Source organism: Nansenia antarctica (genome assembly GCF_963989245.1).
Source record: "Nansenia antarctica genome assembly, chromosome: 9".
Taxonomy (NCBI): Eukaryota; Metazoa; Chordata; class Actinopteri; order Argentiniformes; family Microstomatidae; genus Nansenia; species Nansenia antarctica.
Window position 1 is genome coordinate 5177972 of NC_137679.1, and position 22476 is coordinate 5200447.

The 22476-nt window shown below is 44.4% G+C and overlaps 1 protein-coding gene across 1 annotated transcript in view; it reads left to right on the forward strand.

The window, feature by feature from the left end:
* cryz (crystallin, zeta (quinone reductase)) overlaps positions 1-22476 on the forward strand; it is a 26888-nt gene continuing 4412 nt past the window's right edge. The window contains exons 1-5 of the mRNA XM_080538990.1: positions 1-122; positions 15934-16052; positions 20547-20699; positions 20981-21144; positions 21657-21708. Of these exons, the coding sequence (XP_080395116.1) occupies positions 15948-16052; positions 20547-20699; positions 20981-21144; positions 21657-21708 (474 nt within the window). The 5' untranslated portion in view covers positions 1-122; positions 15934-15947. The remainder of the gene's footprint in view (positions 123-15933; positions 16053-20546; positions 20700-20980; positions 21145-21656; positions 21709-22476) is intronic.

A 22476-nucleotide genomic window follows, 5' to 3' on the forward strand; every position in this document is an offset into this window, starting at 1 on the left:
GTTTTTGTCAGAGCAGCATTCTCATTCTAGATGATCAAAGGTTGATTCCATTCTCCTAATGCCAGACAGCGTATGCAGCTCGACGCTCCCGGAGTGTGATTAAATAAAGCATCGCGTCGCAGGTAAGGACAACTAAGATATTAGCCAGATGAATAATAACTTTAACTGGCCAAAGGCAAATGCGTTGGTTCTTTTGTAGCCTATTCTAGTAGCGTCCAGTATGGCGCATGTTAGCCCCGGTGTGTGTGTGGAACTAGAGGCCCTAAAGGCCACATGCACTAACATACACCTTTTACTGTGTTTCACATGTTATTTATTCATGTTAGCCCCGGTGTGTGTGTGGAACTAGAGGCCCTAAAGGCCACATGCACTAACATACACCTTTTACTGTATTTCACATGTTATTTATTCAGATCTGTTTAGGAAGAATTAACGTAATGTAATGTGTCATCGCAGGACCTCGTTGTATTAGACCAGTGGTCTTCAACCGGGGGTCCGTGACCCCTAGGGGGTCCGCAGAGGTACTGCAGGGGGTCCGCCAATTTCTGTCATAATAATTGACAACTTTCACCAAAATAATCAGTGAGAATTAAAATATATAACAAAAATGATATTGAGTAAGGTACAAGCATTAATAGGCAATAATAAGCTACTTCTGACAAAAACAATTTACAAAATAAATGATGCCCATGATTCTAGAGTCTAACATAACGTCAGCTGGGAAAAAAACACACCTGTCTAGCAAGCTAGGTGTTGGCTAAAACGCTGCAGTTCGGTCTTCATTGCGAAATTAACGTTAATTAATAACTAGCATAACGTTACTAATTTAGTTACTAGTTTGATAATAACAAACCCGCCTCTTTGCTTCTCTATGCGCCGCTATAGGAGAGGAACACAACGCGCTCCATTACCATTCCGAGGTCAGATGGCTTTCCCGTGGATCAGTATTGGCGCGCGTCTTTGAATTACGCACAGCTATCCTCGAGATTCTGGTTGGCCAAAACCGTGCGGAGCTGGCTGCGCATTTCAATGCGCCCTCGCCTGATGTGAAATGCGCAATTGTTGATCACTTGGAGGCACTCGAAAGTCAATTTGAGAAGTACTTTTCTGAGACTGAGTCTTGGAGAAAGCACAAGACATGGATACGGTTATCATTCAAAGACAATGCATCCGACGGCTCAAACCTGACAGCCGTCGGATGCATTGCCTTTTGCAACAACTTATCTTTGTGAAAGAGGATTCTCCTCCCTCACCTACCTGAAGAGCAAATACAGTTCCAGACTGCAGCCTGAGGATGACATGATGCTCTGCCTGACAACCTCCACCCAGGAGGTAGGCATACCTTGCTTCCTGAAGCTAAAAGTTTCATTGTTGAAAAATAATAATAATAGAAAATATAAGCCTCATCAAGAACAACAACAACAACAAAAACAATAATAATAATAATAATAATACTAACCAATCATAATTATGCATGAACGTTTTATCAATCATAAACACATATAGGCTAATAACCCAGTATATAAATAGGTTAATATGGTGAAATAAAAGGTGAATGAAGTAAATATAAAAGTTATTATAGGCTTATATATATATATTACATGTGGGGGTCCCTGTTCTGTTTGTCTCTCATCCAAGGGGTCCTTGGGTTGAAAAAGGTTGAAGACCCCTGTATTAGACTAATCACATTGAACCTTGTGTTAGAACCCTCCCCAGGTTGCTAGGTAACAGCCCTCCCCAGGTTGCTAGGTAACGCCCCTAACCAGTTAGCAGAAGCAGGCAGCTGCCCACCCTCTTTAGCCACGTTAGCTGCAACTATGACAAACAAACCAGGTCATGCAAATTGTCCTGTTAAGCATCTAACACATTCATAAAGTTGCAAATCTGTGGAGGACTCGGATGGTCTTTTTAGTTTGGTTTTAACAATGTATATGATTGTGTAACACCCTGGTAGGCTACACACAATTGGCCACCCAGTGGTCATAGAAAAGTGCGAAAACGGGTTTTGCCAGGGTTGCGCTACTTAAAACCGTCCAACCCTAGTTTGGACCATTGTTTTTCCTCATACACTTCTCTATGTGACATTCTTCTCTTACTCTAAAGTGAAAGCAAAATGATGTGTGTGAACACCCTACACAATACAAAACCTTGTTGGCCTCATGTCTATAGTTTAGTGACTGGCTTTAATATGCTTTTGTTACTGACCAAAGTAGTGATGTCGCTAAAGCCCCCCACTCACCTCGTGCCTATGTGAGTTTCTGAAATCAAATAATAACAAATACTTTACTCCCAGGTTTGAGCCATTGTTATTCCAAGCTTATATGAACTGTACACAATAGACTGTGGACGAGGTTACTGAAGTGCTGACAACCTGTTCTTCATCTGTGCCGAGGTGTAATTTGAATGAATGAATGAATGAATGAATGAATGAATGGTCTTTATTGTCATTGCTATAGTACAGGTACCAAACAACGAAATTTAGGAGGGGTGGCTCCCCTGGTGCTAGGAAAGAAAAAAACTAAAAAAAAAAAAAAAACACAAGAAGGGAAGGAGCTGGTTTACATAAATAAAGGCTATGTACACTATCCACTATACTATACTGTACAGATAGACGACTAGGATTGTCATATTGCACATAGTGTTATTGCACATTCATTTGAAGTGTCGCAGTTTGCAGACTAGAAATGTACATATTTGTGCCTCAGCACTACACCTGATTTTTTTCAGTCCAGCAGCTGCCATCAATCCGTCCAGACTGTCCAGGGCCCAGAACCTAGGTCTTTGCTGTGTTCAGGGCCTGGATGGCCCTGGGGTAGAAGCTGTGCTTCAGTCTGTTTGTCCTTGCGGCCATGGTCCTGTACCGCCTTTTCGAGGGCAGCCGGGTAAAGTGTTCGTACCCAGGGTGGGTTGGGTCTCTGGAGATCTTGGAGGCCTTCCTGAGGCAGCGTGTGTTGTACAGCTCTTCCAGAGAGGGGAGGGGGGCGCCGGTGATCTTCTGGGCTGTTCTCACGACTCTCTGTAGCGCATTTCTCTCCGCGGTTGTGCAGCTGGAGAACCAGTTGCAGATGCCGTAGGTGAGGATGCTCTCCACTGCGCCGCGGTAGTAGGCCACCATTATCTCCTGCTTGATGTGTTCCTTCCTGAGGACTCTCAGGATGTAGAGCCGCTGTTGTGCCTTCTTGATGGTGGCTGTTGCAGTGTTTCCTCCAGGAATTTTAACATTGGTGGCGGGTCGCCCTGACGCGATTTTTTTTCCGCGTGCACGCGCGCTCAAAACAACGACGGAATTTCAGCCAAAACTCGAGGATGGCCAAAAATAAATAAATGAATAAATGAAAGATCATCAGCTATAATATAATACGAAGTAGGCCTACATGAGCACAAAAGCGGCTAACGTTACTGATGAACTGTTTACTGTAGTGCAGAGAGATGGTAGTCGTAGGCGGCGTATCAAATGACAAAGCTAAATGTTTAATGAAGGATATGAACGATTGTCAACAACACACTCAAGCAGTAAATAGAACAGTCTAAACAACTTGGGTACTACGGACGGAACAATAGTCTCAACTAGGGATGCACCGAACATTCGGCCGCCGAATATCGCAAAATAAAGCACATTCGGTATTCGGCCGAATGTGTGAAAACACCGAATGTTTACCACCGAATAGTGGGCGTGTTTTGATGACACAATACAATTAAATATAACTCTCAACAGGCGCGCGGCGCGAGGCGACGCGCTTTCAAAACTGGCTGCGTTCGTAAATTCACTCAGGAAATCCGATCAGCACTCGTGGAATGCCTCTCGTCCAATCAAATGACTCGGTTCAGGGCTCTACGCTAACCTTTTTCACTAGGAGCACATGTGCTCCTAAATGATAAATGTTAGGGGCACACAAAGAAATTTAGGAGCACAGTGAAAAATGTAATTATAACACATTTTTATTAGTGATTTTGCAATTTTTGCACCAAAATCACACATTGGCCCATGCCTACAGCCCTACTAGACGCAGAGTTCTCCTGGTTAGCAGCATGTTCATTCATTCATCCATGTCATGCCTGTCAGCTAGCAGCTAGCAGCCCAGCCAGGCTTTAGGGCTAGGTCTGTCAGCTAGCAGCCCAGCCAGGCCATGCAGAGGTCTGTCTCCATGCTGCCCACCTCCCTGCTGCTGGGTCAGGCTACATCAGTCACACACGGTGGCCAGACAACTCCACATCTAGGGGTATTAAACTACCCCACATCCAGATGACCAGTCCCCAGCCCCATGCTGCCCGGGGTGGTGACATGTGGAGGTGGCCAGCCCAGCACGGTGCCTCTGCGGCGGCTAGCTGTTAGCACACCACCATCCCCGGGGGTCCCACCTCTCTGCCACACTCAAGTACAACATGTTGCATTTTCATGCCATTAGGCAACTTGCTTCCTAGGGTTTCCTAGGATTAGAGATGCATTTGGACTTCTGGAGTACCTCCACTACTTTCAATGGGTTCTGAAGGTCTGAGAGCTTTCTACTTTCTACCCTGGGTAGTTAACCCTGGTTGTAACCATGGGTTCAAATCTGGAGTGTGTGGGACCAAATCTGTAGATGTGGTGAGCTAATGAAGCTAATGAAGCTTGAGATGAGAAAAGGGCGCTTGTCTCTTTAAGGCCCAGGAGGGAGTTAGCGATTAGCGATGTTAGCTTAGCGCCAGTTTAACAGAAGTAACTTCACTTTTAACATGACTTCCCGTGGTCGTAGCGGGCTGGCTGACGGCTTAAAATGTGGCCACACGGTTCGCGCAGATTTATTTTTAGAATAAATTATTATTTTTTTTAATCGGTACTCGCACGTGTGCTCGTGAATTTATTTCTCTAGTCGCACAGATGTATTTTTAGTCGCAAATGCGAGTGAAATGGTCGCACTGTAGAGCCCTGCGGTTTCTCTATGACGTCGGGCCCAGTGTGCGCTCCAGCGCTCTCAGAGCGACTTTACGAACGCAACCTTACACTCATCTAGCTAGTTAGCTTAGCAGTCGTAGCTCAATTTAAAATTGGAGTGAGAAGCAGAGTTGTTGCCTTGTTGAAAACATATTCAGACTCCCCAGCTGTTCTACACGAGTTTATGACATGCAGCTGTATCATGCGGTGGTTTCTATGCAAACCAGAGACTATAAAAACAAAAGATATTCATTCTGAAATAACATGAACTATTATCCTTACACTCAGGTGGACTCAATTCAACTTGTTGAATGACTTGTTGAAGACATTTAGCATTTGACCTAATTTTAAGAGTGACAAAGGGTCTGAATACGTATGCACATGAGGTATTTCTGTATTTACATTTTAATACATTTGCAAACATTAAAAAACGTTTTTACTTAGATTATGGGGTACTGTGTGTGGATTGATGGCAAATCTATTCAAAAATGTGAAAAAAGTGAAGGGGTCTAAATACTTTCTGAAGCCTATGTAGAGACAAATCATGAATATCATTAACTTGAACCCTGGAAAGCAGTAGAGATTAAATCCCACGATAATTAGTTATAATAAGTTATATATAAAAGTTAATTTTTTTCAATCTCAATTTCTTTCTTTGAGAAGCATGAATAAAAAGCAAAATGTATTTAGTTTATGCAATGATAAAATTAAAAACTGCCGATACACATTCGGTATTCGGCCAAGTGTTTCCTTAAATTCGGCTTCGGCCTCGGCCAAGAATTTTCATTTCGGTGCATCCCTAGTCTCAACCTATAGTTCCGTGCGTGAATTATGTCAACCCACCACATTACAGAAGTAAAATCACAGTCAGATGGAGCATTCGGTAAACAGCTGAGTATCAGCTGAGTTAAAGAAAACAAACTCTTACCTTTGATGACACCCACATCAGCCCTGTTTTCCCGTACTTCTCCCGTGTGTCTCTTATTGTCTGTGTCTGCATGTTTTTCCAGCATGTAATTCCGTTGTCAATAAAAAAATCGTCTCCCCTTCTTTTCCCCTTGACAATACTGTGTCGTTGCTAAAGTGACGGCACATAAGAATCGTTTTTTGACTTGCTAATGTCTGCTGATACACCAACACAGCTAGCCGATGCTGATGGCTCTCCCGCTGTAGTTGTAGTTGTAGCTGGTGGTGGTGGTACCCTAAGCTAATTAGCCAGCTTATCATTATGGAGGCTTTATGGTTGTTGTAACTATTATTATTTTAATGATACAAAAAAATCTTGAATCAGAATCAGAATTTATTTTACAGTACACAATAATACAAATCTTTGGCTGTGGTTCTTCAACATTAGCTTTGCAGCAAGGTACATAATCACAACAATACCATCATCACAATAATCACAAGTAAACAAGTAAATTAAGTAATGATAAGGAATAAAGTGATAAGTGATGGTAGTCGCACTACAGCAGAATTAAAGTGCAATCAATAGTGTAACATGCTGTGCAAAGTTCAACAAGATGAAAATGAAAGTGTTCAGGTATTTCTCAAGTAGTCAGGTAGTGTGCAATTCCTGTGTCCTAATGTTTTCAACATTAGCATTGCAGCAAGGTACATAATCACAATAATAAGTACATGAGTAAAGTAAGTAATGCAGTTTTCTGGTAGAGGTGGATTTTTCTTAGGTGGAAAAACAGGGGAGGGTCATGCTTTTTTTGGAGGGGGGGGGGCCTTAGTGGTAAAGTGTGCAGCCTGGCTGAGAGCACTTTATTTTTCTTTTCTTTTCGAAGAAGAGCTCTAAGGCTCTGTCATAAGGGAACTCGGTTATTGGCGGCCCGTTGATGCTCAGTATCATGCAGGCGGCCAGATGGTCCCCCTGCAGTCTGTGTCTCAGGTCAGTCTTCACCTGCAAATAGAAACAATGACAAAAATAAGTGGTATGTGGGAAGGTGAGAGAAATCAAACAATATCAGATTTAGATTACTTAGTAAATTACCCTATTCATTGTGGAAAAGTCCCTCTCACAGTTCACACTGGAGATGGTAACTGTGAGGGCAATGGCAGCCAGCTGACTCAGACATGGGTAGAGCCAGTGTTTCCTCTACATGCATTTCATCGTGGCGGACCGCCACGATGGAATTTCCTCCGCCACCATTCAGATTTCTCAACCCAAAAAAAAAAAAGAGATTTAGGCCGCTTTTCAGACCTTCACAGCGCTAGACACACCCACAAGCGCTGAAACTGGACCAGTCCGTGTGTGTCGCGAGTATTGAACTTGAGGCTGCGTTCGTAAATTCGCTCTGAGAGCCCCGGAGCGCACACTGGGTTCAACGTCATAAAGGGACCAAGTCATTTGATTGGACAAGAGGCATTCCGTGAGTGCTGATCAGATTTCCAGAGCGTATTTACGAACGCGCCCTGGCTGTCACCCGAACACCGCGAGCTAGCGTAGTGTAGTGTAGTATAGGATGCGTAGTGTAGTGTAGTGTAGGATGGAGAGAGAGAGGAGAAGCCTCTCTATGTGTTACCTATGTCCAGTGTACTAGAACCACTCTAACAGGAGTGTTTGTCCGTGAATAACACCGGCTATGCCCGGGGTAGAAACACAAGACTATAGCTGGATAAGGTCTACACGGTCATTTTAAGCCGTCGACCAGCCCTCTACGACCACGGGAAGTCATGTTAAAAGTGAAGATACTTCTGTTAAACTAAGCTAAGCTAAACATCGCTAATCGCTAACTCCCTCCTGGGCTTAAAGTGACAAGTAATAACGTTGTGAAAAAAAACGTCAGATCAGTGTTTTTGTTTTTATTGACAACGGAATTACATGCTGGAAAAACATGCAGACACAGACAATAAGAGACACACGGGAGAAGTACAGGAAAACATTTTATTTTTTTGGGCCATCCTTGAGTTTTGGCTGAAATTACGTCGTTGTTTTGAGCGCGCGTGCGCGTTTCATGCGCGTGCACGCGAAAAATCGCGGGCGCGCGCGGTCAGCACTACCCGCCACCATTGTAAAAATTCCTGGAGGAAACACTGGTAGAGCTGTCCCCATTCATCGTGCTGGGATGACAGTTTACCCATCATAGTGAGCTGGTCCATGTTCTGAAACACATAACACAGTGAGACAACATTATTCTGGGGTCCTCAATTATCTTTCTGCAGAACTATTAATTGTGACTTTCAGATTTTACCTTGAATGCTCCAATCAGCACATGCTGCTTATAAGAAGGCCATTCTTGCAGTACCGGTACATTTCCTCCAGACTGCTGCAGGAATTTTGCAGACAGGGAGGTAAGATGTGCAATGTTGACGGCATCATCGTCCTTGGCTGCTTGGGGTCCCAGAATATGAAATGCCCCCATGATGTCCAGGTTCTGGAACCTTCTGTCCAGGCTATCCTGGAGGCCATCCAGATAGGGCTCCATTACCTAAACATGGCACAAATTACAGACTAGTTTGAGTGCTGGGAGTCTTTTACAGAAATGCCCTGTATAGAGGATAAACATACAATACTAGTGGAAGACTGCAAGTTTGGATAGCTTTGGAGTTTGGATAGCTTTAGTGGTTTTGCAATGAAAACTGAATGTCATGTTGTTTCCTCCAAAACACAACTGGGATGGCTACCTTAGTGCCTATCTGGTATTTTGTTTAATTTCCTCAGACTTATTATAGTACTTACTAGATTAACACTTATAGTACTAGACTAGATCAACATGTAACATCCAAAACAAATGTACCTGCGTCCTGAACCGGGACCAGAGCGCCTCCCTAGTCTGCTCCAGCTGGCCTCTGCCTCTCCTCTCCCTCTCCTCCTCATGGGTGATATTAAACCCCCCTAATCCTGCAGGGTTATCAAGCTCATTATTGAGCTGGGCCAAGAATGAGCCAGGGGGCTGTGCATCTCCTGCATCTCTGATGGTCCTCAGGCACGCCATCGTCACTGGGACCTCATAAACAGGGGTGCACATAACTGGTGCGCCAGTGCGCATGCGTCGCCAAAATGCATTCTGCGCGGCAGATCAGCGGCATGAACGCGCTCTTGCGCACCAACAGCTGGAAGCGCTGGGAGAGGAATTTACTTCCTCAAAATCCAACTGCTGACTGCTGCATCACTGCAAGCCCCACTAAGTAACTATCTGCCGTCCCCTCAGCCGAAGGCCCGACGAGTAATGCATCACAACAGTCGACCGACGACGACCACGGCGACTCCCCTCACGAAAACATTCGGAAAGTATCGTAACTCGTACTTTCATTCCGCGTATCGCGTATCGCACGGTTATCACGGTTATCACGCCGCACGTGAAAATTCAGTCCCGAACGACTCGTTGCTAAAAGGAAAAACAACACCACTTCACGTTTCTTTTCTCTGAAGCTTTCAGACGTTTGTTTTACAGCTGTTTTTCATTATCGCACCTCGACCCCTGACCCAGGATATGGTTGGGAATTCTATTAGAAAAAAAAGGCTTTGTTGCACAATCAAAATAATGAGCTATTTAAAGTGATAGCCTACAACATCCTCTACCATGGTTGAAATTGATGACAGTATTAACAGCAGTCAATACAGCAGTGATGATGATGATTACGCTTGTAGCATAAATAAATGCTTAGGCTGTAACTTTTTGTTGAAAAGTTGATTTCAGTGTTTACAGAACAGAGCAGTGCTTAAAGAGATGTCAGTTGATTTCATTGTGTTTAAAGAACAGACATTCAGTTAGTGCTTAAAGAGATGTCAGTTGATTTCATTGTGTTTAAAGAACAGACATTCAGTTAGTGCTTAAAGAGATGTCAGTTGATTTCATTGTGTTTAAAGGAGTCTGACAGACTTTCATGCTTAAAGAGCAGTCATTTGATTTTGCATTTGTTTCTTTTGTTTTGCACACAATCATTTGTTCGTTCATCTTTATTTATGAACAAATGTCGTTTTGCTAATATAAGTTATCCATGTATCCCTTTTTCATCCATCCTGTGGGACGGGTCGTGACTCGCGAGCTCGGGGAGCACCAAGCAGCATCCCTAGGTGCTCCTCTGAGCACTGGCCCCAAAAAGTTATGTGCACCCCTGCTCATAAAGGTAGTCACACAAGGGCCAGGCTTAATTTTTTTCCAGTAAGGCTATGATTAGTTCTATTGAGTTCTAGAGCAACATGTTAAAAGTGATTTGCCTTTAGGAAATACCTGCTCTTTGATGGCCAAGAAGTTGACATTTTCTTTCTGGAACATCTTGGACAGCCGAGCCAGATGTGGCAGAACATCCGCCTGCAGATAGACCGCTGCAACGAAGCGGTAGGTGCAGCAGAACCCATACAGGCCCTTGGCTACTGGGCACTTATGGTACTCTGTCTCTTCAGCCAAGGCACCCAGGACTGCACTGAGGTTCCGCTGCAAATTCATTACTGCCAGGTGCTGGGACAGCCAGCGTGTGTCCTTCACTTGCTGAAACATATTTCCGTCATGAGAGAAGACATTCAGAACACAGGAAGTGCATCTGAAGTACACAATCATGGCCAACATTACTGTTAAAAGTTAAAAGTATTTTATTATGTTTTTCTGTGATCTCACCTTCATTTTTAAGTCAGTGAGGCCCAAGGTCTGTGCTGCAGCTTTCATAACGGCCGTTCTGTTGGCGCTGTTATGAAAGTATAGATGGAGCTGCTGCAAGTGGTCCCTGAAGGTAGCCATGTAGGGGACCGCAGATGAGGCATCCCTACATGCCAGGGCGAGGCGATGGGCAGCACACGCCACTGGCAGCATCCAGGGGAAGTCGTCCTGCAGCTGCTTGGCCACACCATTCACCCGCCCTGTTACAGGAAAATAAATATAATCGAATCAAGACATGCAGATACCATTTCATGGTCAGTGTCTGAGCAACTAAAACATGCAGTAAAAATAAATGCTCATGTTGTGTCTCATACCGGTCATTACAGCAGCTCCATCTGTTCCCAATCCAAATAACCTTTCGGTTGGAACCTTGTTTTTGTGCAGCACATCCTTTATGGCAGCCACTATAGTAGCTGCCTTTCCGTCAGGCACTGACACCAGATCGAGGAACTGGCTGTGGAGCTGGCCTTCATTGTCCATATATCTGAAAAGCACAAAAAGACATCCTCAACATATATGTATTACTCAGACACAATCAGTGTACTTTGATTTGAATAGTACCTGATGTGTATATCCAGCTGCTTCTGCACAGGGACGTCTGTGCTCTCATCCACCTCCAGCCCAATAGCCAAGGACGAGTGGATGTTTTGGAGGATTGGCTCCATGACCACTTTAGCCAAAATCTCCAACATTTCATCTATGATGACTTGACATGGGACCGGTAGGTGGTCTGTTTCCCTATCTAAAAATAAATTTGATTATAGTTGGAATATTACATTTTGAAGATAATTTGCGAACAAGAACAACGAACAAGAACAAGAACAACATAGCAAGCATGATCATTGTTTACCTTCAGCTTTTTGAAGTAGTCACACCCCAGCAACTCGGCAAGTTCAAGGAGAGCACGATAATTGGTGTGGTGTGCCTGCTCTCGCTTGGTGAGGTAATAGAGGCATTTAAACCCCCCAATGATGGCCTCATGCTCTAAATTGATGACTGGGTTGAATGCAGTCACAACTGAAGAACCTATACAAAGCAGGTACAAAATGGTTATTGCAACAAAAGCTGGTTATACCTGATAGTCCTTTATCAATTAAAATAGCTTCCTATATCTAAAGAAGAAAGTTCACCTTGTGCCACTGAAGCATGACACTTCACACTTTGTTTGTGGTGCTCTGTCCTCGCATGCCTGTCCAATTGATCAAGCCTATATTGTTGGCTGCCTGTCTCTATAAATGGCCGATTGGCTCCTGCTTGTCCTCCCTTTGGGGTCTGTTTATGTTGCCGACATAAGCGGCAAAACATTCCTGTAAGGACAGAGTAAATTGGCATTATTGGTCATATTGCACTGAAATATTCTGAAGTGCATGATATTGTGTAAATAGTATACTCACCACGGTTACTGTTGTACAGCCATGGGAACTTCCTGTTCTCTGCCCATTTAGGGTCCCAGCCTGAGAGTCTGTGTTTTCCTTTGTCTCCCTGCTTCTCAGCTGCTCCACTCTTCTCTCCTCCTCTCTTCTCTGCTGCTCCACTCTTCTCTCCTCCACTCTTCTCTGCTGCTCCACTCTTCTCTGCTGCTCCACTCTTCTCTCCTCCACTCTTCTCTCCTCCACTCTTCTCTCCTCCACTCTTCTCTCCTCCACCCTTCTCTCCTCCACTCTTCTCTCCTCCACTCTTCTCTCCTGCTACTCTTTTCTCTGCTGCTCCACTCTTCTCTCCTGCTCCAGGCTTTTTTAAAAGGCAATTTTAGCAGATTCAAAACACGAAATTCTGTGCTCACTACCTTTTCCAGTTGAACATAAACTAAACTTTTTTTAAAAACATTTTAAATGCTGCTATTGTTTGCGAAGTTACAAGATCGTTAGCCCGCAGCGCAGAGCGCACAATGTCTAATTATAGTAGTCAACTCGTATTATGCTTATTACCAAGTTCTTAGTATGTTTATATCAACGTAATCAAGTGCTTTAGTTGGCGAGCGTACTTGGTGATGGTAAGCACTCGTAATACGAGTTGACTCGCTGGAACGAGACAGGCCGCAAGACCACCACACACGTGCCATATCATACCGTCTCATCATATTATTACATCGTATTTATCATCATATTTTTCACTATGTGTGGTTACCTGACCATCTTCCTCATCTTCTGGTACTTTTCGTTTGAAATACTTTAACAAACTCATCTGAAAATGGAACCAGGAATTTATGAACACATAGCTAGCTAACATTGCTAGCTAACATTGCTGGCAATTACTTTAAGTAGTTCTAAGGTAGCGGAAACATAATTGTTTCACAAAATAGCCTGATTTAGTTGACCATGAACATCAGACTACATTACGAATGTTCATTTAAAATACTTGTATACTGAGCACTGGTATAAGAACACGAACCATAGAATGCAATAACCCACAGTCGTCGCTGATGCAGTGTTGCTAACTCAATCTGTAATGGATTGTAACATTTGAAGTAGCTTGTAGACTAGACGCAGCCTAGATGTATTCGACCAATCACAAAACAGTTTTGCAAGCGCGTCGCTTCGCGCTTGTGGGTGTGTCTAGCGCTGTGAAGGTCTGAAAAGCGGCCTACATTTTTATTTTTTGGGGGGAGAAATCTGAATGGTGGCGGAGGAAATTCATTTGTGGCGGCCCGCCACGAATAAATGCATATAGAGGAAACACTGAAGTAGCTACTTAGCTAACTTACCAGAGCATCCAATAGCAAGAGATATTGCTCTCCATGATTGGTCTCTTTTATTTGTGTCCTTATACCTCTCATAGCTGGGGTCGTCTAGCTCCCTATGGCACTGAATAAACGTGATGAGCTTTTCGTCATCCATTTTTACATACACGTAGCCTACGTACAGTAGAGTAAATATAAATGTTGGGTTGCCAGATGTCCGGTTTTCAGTGGACAGTGTCTATACAACATGTGTATAATTTGGCTGGTCATTCAGTCATGCTAGATTAGAAATCTGGCAACCCCGTGCAGCCAAAAACTATATTGTAGATGAGTAAACTAATATAATATATATATTATAAGTATAAATAACGTTACTTGTTCAAAGATTTACGATAGCCTTCAACCTTCAGCACGTCATAGAAACACACAGTCAAGAAACAAAATATGTTTACATGTCTCTGATTCCTTTTCTGTTTCACCCTATCCTGCCTTGCAAAGTCACACATTGTTTTGGAGAGTTAAAAATATGTTTTAAAATAGGTCATTGATGTCGTCATGCAATTAGCGAAAAGGCGAGACATTTCTAATGACAGCTGTGCCACGGATTAGTGAATGATGTGCCTGGCACACTGAAAAGAAGATGAGGTTTACCAAATAGCATCCATTATCCGTTGTGTCCAGTATGTATTTGAAATATATGATATGAAAATGAAATGATAATGTTGTACATCATAAACCCTTCATGTACCGTAGGTACTGTATCAGACCTTTTGGGTCAGACCTTCAGCCTTTAACTTCTTTCAAAAAAGGAGACAGTCAAAAATGTATGCTCCAGTCTCTCTCCCCGTTATGAGTGACTCAATTAATTTAGATAGACCAGTTGAAGTTTTCCCAATTGTCCCATTGTGATGCAATAATCCGTCGCACCACAAACTTTTACAAAATGTGCAAAATTTGACAGTGCGACAAAACTCGCACGCCGTGTGCTTTGTCCCATTCAAAATGAATGGAATCGAATTTTCGCGGTGCGATTAAAATCGGGGCCGTGTGTGTTGGGATGAGATTTTCTCATAGACTTCCATTCAAACTTCAAAATCGAATGTTGTCGTGCAACAAAAATCGCACGCCGTGTGCTTTGGCCTTAAGACTGATTCTGATTAAATAAAGATTTAAAGGTAAAAACAAAAGAAATCTAGGATTGCACAAGGGGTTCACATACTTTCAAGCATCACTGTATGTTCCATGGTCCTCTGTGGCTTGTAAGAGCTGATAATGTAACACAGATGCATAACTCATGGTAATAACTAGTCGATAATGTAACAATGCTGAGAGAATAATGTAACAACTTTTGTGCATTTTGTAATAACATGTTCCATTATACGTCAGTTATTACATTATAAAGCGAGTAAAATAAATAATAAATAATATGTGTATTTTTTTTTGTTATTTTTTTTTTATGAGTCAATAATTTATGGATTAAAAGGGTAATTGCTTCAAGGTAGAGTGTAGTAGGGGTGTAACGGATCACGGAAATTCCGTGATCCGTTCGGATCGCCCTCCACGGTTCGGAACGCATGTGTACCGCGGATCAATTGCAAAATGTAACCAAGTAATAATATTACTTAATATTAGTTAATATCCCTTGTAAATCACAATGTATGATGAGGCATGTGTGTGGGAATAAGAGAGCAGTGTGGGGGGATGAGGAAGATGAAGGTACAAGTGCCAACTAGTGTGTGTGTGTGTGTGTGTGTGTGTGTGTGTGTGTGTGTGTGTGTGTGTGTGTGTGTGCGCATGTGTTGTTCTGTGTGTGTGTGTGTGTGGTCTGTGACCAGGGCTTGTTGTATTGGTCCTCCAGGTTAGAAAGGCCTCCAGCGCCCTCTACTGGCCATGGCAGGTTAAACTGAAACAGACTCCACAGAGTAAGCAGGAACAGACACTATTCATTTACAACAAAGGAGAAATGTACATATACAGCATGCTGTGTCTGTAGTTAACCTTGTATGAGACGAACAATGCTGCTCTTTAAGCTGCCCTCTGTTTAAATCACACACAAACGTATGTTATTACGCTGTAATTCTCATTAAACTCGTAATATAGCGTGCCAGTCCAATGTTTTGAATGGGCTGATTATGTCACATGAAAAGCGCGTTCTACGGTGGCCGGGGCGATACGGATGTTTTCAAAAATGTGACGCTGTCGCCATCGTGAGGCAGTCGGGGGCTTCTCACCCTGACAGCTCGTACACACACACACACACATACACATACACATACACACACACACACACACGGTAGGTTACTCATTACTCATATTCACACTCAAAATATCGCTTTTATTACTTAGCTAAACTGTATCTAAGTCGACGTCTGCTTCTAGACTGCAGCGACGGTGAGGTAAGTGACGTCATCCGACTTCAACACGCTGCTCTCCGTCTCGCTCTGACTTGACATAGTTGGCCAGCATGCTGCTACCAGCCCCCTGGCTAGCTAGCTACGTGTCCAAAGTCCAGCAGAGCTAGCTGTCCTGCTAATACACTGTTGCTGTCAGAGAGAGAGAGAGAGACAGAGAGAGAGAGAGAGACAGAGAGAGAGACAGAGAGGGACAGAGAGACAGACAGACAGAGACAGAGAGACAGACAGACAGAGACAGAGGGACAGACAGAGAGAGAGAGGGGTAGAGAGAGAAAGAGAGGTAGCTGTCCTGTTAATACACACTGTTCCTGTTCTCTTCTCCAGACAGACAGACAGACATGGCCTCCAGGGTGATGAGAGCCGTCCGTGTGACTGAGTTCGGAGGTCCGTCAGTCCTGAAACTCTGCTCTGACGTACCTGTGCCAAGCCCGGGCCAGAACCAGGTAAGACAGCACTCTGACATACAAGCCCTGACCAATCAAACCAGGACAAAACAGAAATAATTGTATTCGGTGCACCTGACAAAAGATTGAAAGTCAGTGCAAAACTTGATTCTCTCTCTCTTCAAACTAAAAAACAGGTCAGAAATATTGGTGTAATTCTAGACTCCGATCTAAACTTCAACAGACACATAAACTCGATAACTAAATCAGCCTACTATCACCTGAAACACATAACAAGAATGAGAGGTTTCATGTCCAAACAAGACCTTGAAAAACTCATCCATGCATTTGTTTCGAGTAGACTTGACAGGCCTATCTAAAGGAGCTGGTCTACTAACAGGCCTATCTAAAGGAGTTGGTCTACTAACAGGCCTATCTAAAGGAGCTGGTCTACTAACAGGCCTATCTAAAGGAGCTGGTCTACTAACAGGCCTATGTAAAGGAGCTGGTCTACTAACAGGCCTATCTAAAGGAGCTGGTCTACTAACAGGCCTATCTAAAGGAGCTGGTCTACTAACAGGCCTATCTAAAGGAGCTGGTCTACTAACAGGCCTATGTAAAGGAGCTGGTCTACTAACAGACCTATCTAAAGGAGCTGGTCTACTAACAGGCCTATCTAAAGGAGCTGGTCTACTAACAGGCCTATGTAAAGGAGCTGGTCTACTAACAGGCCTATCTAAAGGAGCTGGTCTACTAACAGGCCTATGTAAAGGAGCTGGTCTACTAACAGGCCTATCTAAAGGAGCTGGTCTACTAACAGACCTATCTAAAGGAGCTGGTCTACTAACAGGCCTATCTAAAGGAGCTGGTCTACTAACAGGCCTATCTAAAGGAGCTGGTCTACTAACAGGCCTATCTAAAGGAGCTGGTCTACTAACAGGCCTATCTAATGGCACTTTTCCATCTGGGTCCCGCTTTAGCGCGGTACTAGTGTTGTTCCGATACCGATACTGGTATCGGCATGGCCACCGATACGCACAAAAATGCTGGTATCGGTATCGGCGAGTACTAACAAATATATAACACCCGATACCAAACTTTCACTATCGCGGAAAAACAAACACGCAACTGTGGTTGTCGAGGAGAGGAGCGGTGGAGCAGCGAGGCTCACCTCAGGTAACCTGCTGTCCCTTCCAGCTGCTCAGAGCCCAAGCTAAGCTATGCTACCGGGGCAACGTTCGGAAAGTCCCCCTGAGAGCGCCGGAGCGCACACTGGGCTCCGACGTCATAAACGGACCGAGGAATCCGATTGGACAAGAGGCGTTCTACGAGTGCCGATCAGTTTCCCAGAGCGACTTTTACCAACGCAGCCCTCAGACATATAGACTACGCCACTCCGCTTAAAGCGATACAACCCACAGCCAAGATAGGACACATTTTACAGGAAAAACATATCGACCTTAATCGATATTTATTTCGGTTGCACAGTCTAGCACCGCCACCGGCGTGCTGGAGAGAGTTCAAATAATAATAATAATGTCCGCGCGGCCGCTTCTCCGAGTCCCGCCCAGCTGTTCCCCTTTCGGGATAGTTCTCGGCTCCGTCTCCGCGCCACACCCCCTTTCGGGATCTGCTGTTGTGGCTCTCCGTGTCTCTCTCTCTCTCCGTCTCTTTCTCTCTCTCTCTCTCTCCGTCTCTCTCTCTCTCTCTCTCTCTCTCTCTCTCTCTCTGTCTGTCTGTCTGTCTGTCTGTCTGTCTGTCTGTCTCCGTGCGGCAGGTACTTCCTGCCTCCTTCCTTCTCCCGAGGAGAAGTTTTCTCTATGTTTGTTTGAATTGTTTACATATGCAGAACACAGAACACACATGCATTAGTGGTGCAGGAAGGCCTACTGTCACAGCGGAGTGTGTGCGACGCGCTGGCCAATGGGAGAAAGATCATCGGCCACTTCAAGCATTCCCCACTGGCCACTTCACGTCTGCAAACTGTACAGACTGAACTTGGAATGCCTAAAAACTTTTTTCTTTTTTTTTTTTTCAAACGCCGTGGTATCGGATCGGTACTCGGTATCGGCAAGTACTGCACGGTCAGGTATCGGTATCGGTATCGGGATCAAAAAATGGTATCGGAACAACACTACGCGGTACGCATCACTTCGGGGTCAGGTCGGGTCACTTTTGATCTGTTCTGGTTTCCATTATACACACAGACCCGGAGCTAGTAGGAGGAGTAGAGGATAGTAGGCGGAGTTACGCGTCACACGCAGCCTGGCAAAAAGCTTCCGGGTGTACACAGCAACAGCAGTGATTTTTTTGGAGAGAAAGAGAAAGAGAGAGAGGAAGCTATGTACACATAATAAAGTCATGTTTTTTGAACCCTTAAAACCACTGCCTTCACTTGTCTGCTTTATGAACTGTAGTATCATCATCGGGAAACGCCGACAAGACGCGAATCTACCGGAATTTGACTCATGACACAGCCGGTGTTATTCACAGACAAACACGGTGCCGTTTGCGGGTTAATAACTTCGGTTTACCGGGGGTTAGGATAACAATTCAAACGTGTCCGGAAAGAGGAGAAGCCAGGGAATTCAAAAGTTTTTGAATGGAGTCGATCCTCCACTCCTATCACCGTGGACACAGCGCGGAGCGAATTCCCTGTTAAAACCGGCATTTGACTCATGAGTGAATGGTGAAAATGGCTGGACGGCTGCGGGCGAACTCCCGGTTCATCGAGTTTACGGTTAAAAGCATAACTTCTCGGGGTGTCAGCGCGGTGGTTAAGGGCTCAAAATGACCGTAGACAGATGGTGAAGTTAGCAAAGGAGTATTGTGTTTTTTTACCACCTCCACAGCCGGTGTTATTCACGGACAAACACGGTGCATAATAGCGATTTTTGTGTTGTGCTTGTTGTAAATAAAAGTTATATGATTCATTGAAATGACATTAAACTAAGATAATACGATGGTCAGCATAATTTTCCGAATCTTTATTAATAAGCTATTACAGAAAATGTAGTGACATTTTCCTAGTGAATGTGGTATTTTCAAGATGGCGGTTGTGAAGAAATAATATGGGATGGGACATGGGATGACGATTGTCCATTGACCAATCAACGGTGTGCAGCGTCACACGTCACACGCAGCCTGGCAAAGACACCCGGATATGAAATTAAAAAGACCCTGCTCCGATGTGGTACCTGGGACCTGGGACCGAAGCGAACTGGACCGACGAATGGAAAAGGGGACCGAAGCGGGCTGACCTGGGTCAGCACCAGGTCAGCACCAGGTCTGCAACGTAGTGGAAAAGTGCCATAAAGGAGCTGGTCTACTAACAGACCTATCTAAAGGAGCTGGTCTACTAACAGGCCTATCTAAAGGAGCTGGTCTACTAACAGGCCTATCTAAAGGAGCTGGTCTACTAACAGGCCTATCTAAAGGAGCTGGTCTACTAACAGACCTATCTAAAGGAGCTGGTCTACTAACAGGCCTATCTAAAGGAGCTGGTCTACTAACAGGCCTATCTAAAGGAGCTGGTCTACTAACAGACCTATCTAAAGGAGCTGGTCTACTAACAGGCCTATCTAAAGGAGCTGGTCTACTAACAGGCCTATCTAAAGGAGCTGGTCTACTAACAGGCCTATGTAAAGGAGCTGGTCTACTAACAGGCCTATCTAAAGGAGCTGGTCTACTAACAGGCCTATCTAAAGGAGCTGGTCTACTAACAGGCCTATCTAAAGGGGCTGTTCGTAAGCTGCAGCTCATCCAAAACGTCACTGAACACATGTTTGAACACATTACACCAATCCTGAGATCTCTACACTGGCTACCAGTTTCTCAGAGAATTGAATTCAAAGTACTCCTAATTACATACAAATCACAAAATGGTCTTGGACCAAAATACATATCAGATCTTCTCCCACCCTATATTCCAGAAGGCCCCTAAGGTCAGCTGAGACTAACCAGCTAAGCTAAAACAAAACACGCTGCTGCATGCTCCTGGAACAAACTCCCTGAAGAAATCAAACGGGCCCAAACCCTTAAAATATTTTAATCTAAGATAAAAAACCTTCATGTTTTGCACCAGTTATGATTAAACACAAACACTATCAATGTCTTTTACCATTAACTATTGTCTTATTAAATGTTTTATCTACAGTATTTACTTCTTATATTTGCTTTTATTCATTGTTGTTTTTATGTTCTTACTATGCTCCTCTTGCAGTATTATAATAATGTATGTAAAGCACTTTGAATTGGCCCTGTTGTATGAAATGTGCTGTACTAATAAACCTGCCTTGCCTTACCTAAAGGAGTGTTCTAGGTTCTGAAGGCGTGTTCTAGGTATTAAAGGAGTGTTCTAGGTTCTAAAGGAGTTTTCTAGGTTCTGAAGGTGTGTTCTAGGGTTCTAAAGGAGTGTTCTAGGTTCTGAAGGAGTGTTCTAGGTTCTGAAGGAGTGTTCTAGGTTCTGAAGGAGTGTTCTAGGTTCTGAAGGAGTGTTCTAGGAATTGCCCCTGTTGTATGAGATGTCCAGATCCCCCTGCCTTGCGTTGCTAGGTGCTGGTGCGTGTGCGTGCGTGCGGGGTGAACCCCGTGGAGACCTACATCCGCTCTGGGTCGTACCCCCGCCGGCCCCCCCTGCCCTACACGCCCGGGTCAGACGCCTCCGGGGTGGTGGAGGCCGTGGGGGGCGGAGTCACGGCCCTACAGGTACCTGACCTCTAACCTCTGACCTCTGTGTGTGACATCATCATACACCTGTTTTACACCTGTTTTACATCTGTTTTGGAGCACTTTGAGCTGCAACGTTTGCAGGAAAAGTGCTATACAAATAAATGTTATTATAGGGTTATATAAAGACACACACACACACACACAACTTTGTCTGGATGTAACTGGATGTTACAAGTAACTATGTAACTATGATACAAGAAGGAGATGGATGAATTAATATATTAACTCCCCCCTCCCCTCCTTCTCCCCCCTCCCAGCCTGGTGACCGCGTGTTCACCACGGCAACGGAGACCGGCGGTTACGCAGAGTTCACCGTGGCGACCGAGGACGGCGTCCACCGCCTCCCCGCCACTCTGGACTTTACCCAGGGGGCCGCGCTGGGGGTCCCCTACTGCACCGCCTACAGAGCCCTGGTCACCAGGTACACACACACACACACATTTTAATCATGTATTTATGTCCACATAGAAACAAGTATACAGGGACACAAATACTGAAGGCACAGATGGGATGCATTCACAAACAGACATGGACAATGTCTTTCACATACAACAGGACAAGACTCACGGGTACAAGTAACACCGTCTCAATAATCGCAGAGACAGAGCAATACTTGCTGAGCCTTTTTGCTTCTCCCTTGGACATTCCCAGTAGACGTAGTCCTCTGACAACCAATCTGTGCACATGTCCAAGACTGCCAAATATAAAGACTAATATAGCCTAGCTCTGAGATGGTATCTACAAGCTGCTGGTATTTCATGACCTTAGTCATGAAGGCTTCCTCTAGGCTTATATCAAAGGTGCATGCTACCTATAATACAGACACACACACACACACACACACACACCCTGGGTGTGAAAACAGTTTGTCTGTCCTGTCATGTGACCTCCCTGTGATGTCATGGTGACCTCCCTGTGTTGTCATGGTGACAGAGCCCAGGCCAAGGCGGGGGAGACGGTCCTCATCCATGGAGCCAGCGGAGGGGTGAGACCTATGGGGCCCTATTATGCACTTCTTAACTTGCCGTCTTAAGTCTTAATTAAGACGCACCGCCAGGTTAAGACCTACCGCCACCCTAATTATGCGCTTCATACGCGCTACTGCTATTATGCAGGTGTCGATAGGCGCCCACACATAAGACGTAATACTCCCGTGCATATATTACTCATTGTGGGAGTGTTCATATGTTAATGAAGTGCACTAGGCGCCCCTGCTATTATGCGATCTGACTTTGCTCCTAGCGCTAAGAAGTGGTTTGAAAAGTTCTTAAGTTTAGACTTCATGCACGTTTTGAAACACGAGCGCGCCTCCGCGGTTTGCGCATGCATGTGGGCACACATGAACACGCACGTGGCTCCACGGCAAGACGTCAATTACGGTCACAGTATAAATGCTTTATTTCAGAAGGGAGAGGCCAGCGCTGTACAGTATGTTGCCTCCGCATACTGTGCACATACAGTACGAGCATGCCGTGCGTAATATAATGACATCAACATCTGTAGAGATGCTCCGATCAGGGTTTTTGGTGCCGATCACCGATCACTGGAATCAGTGATCTTCCGATATCACCGATCACCGATCACAGCGTCGAAAATGGCAATTGAAGCATTCTATTTATTGTGTAGCATTATTTATGTTTTTAATTATTCTTAACACCATTGACATTGTATATTAAGTATTCAAATGAAATTAGGAGATGAGAAAGTTTCATGAATTGACGACCATCTGTTTTATTTAATTCACAACCACCTG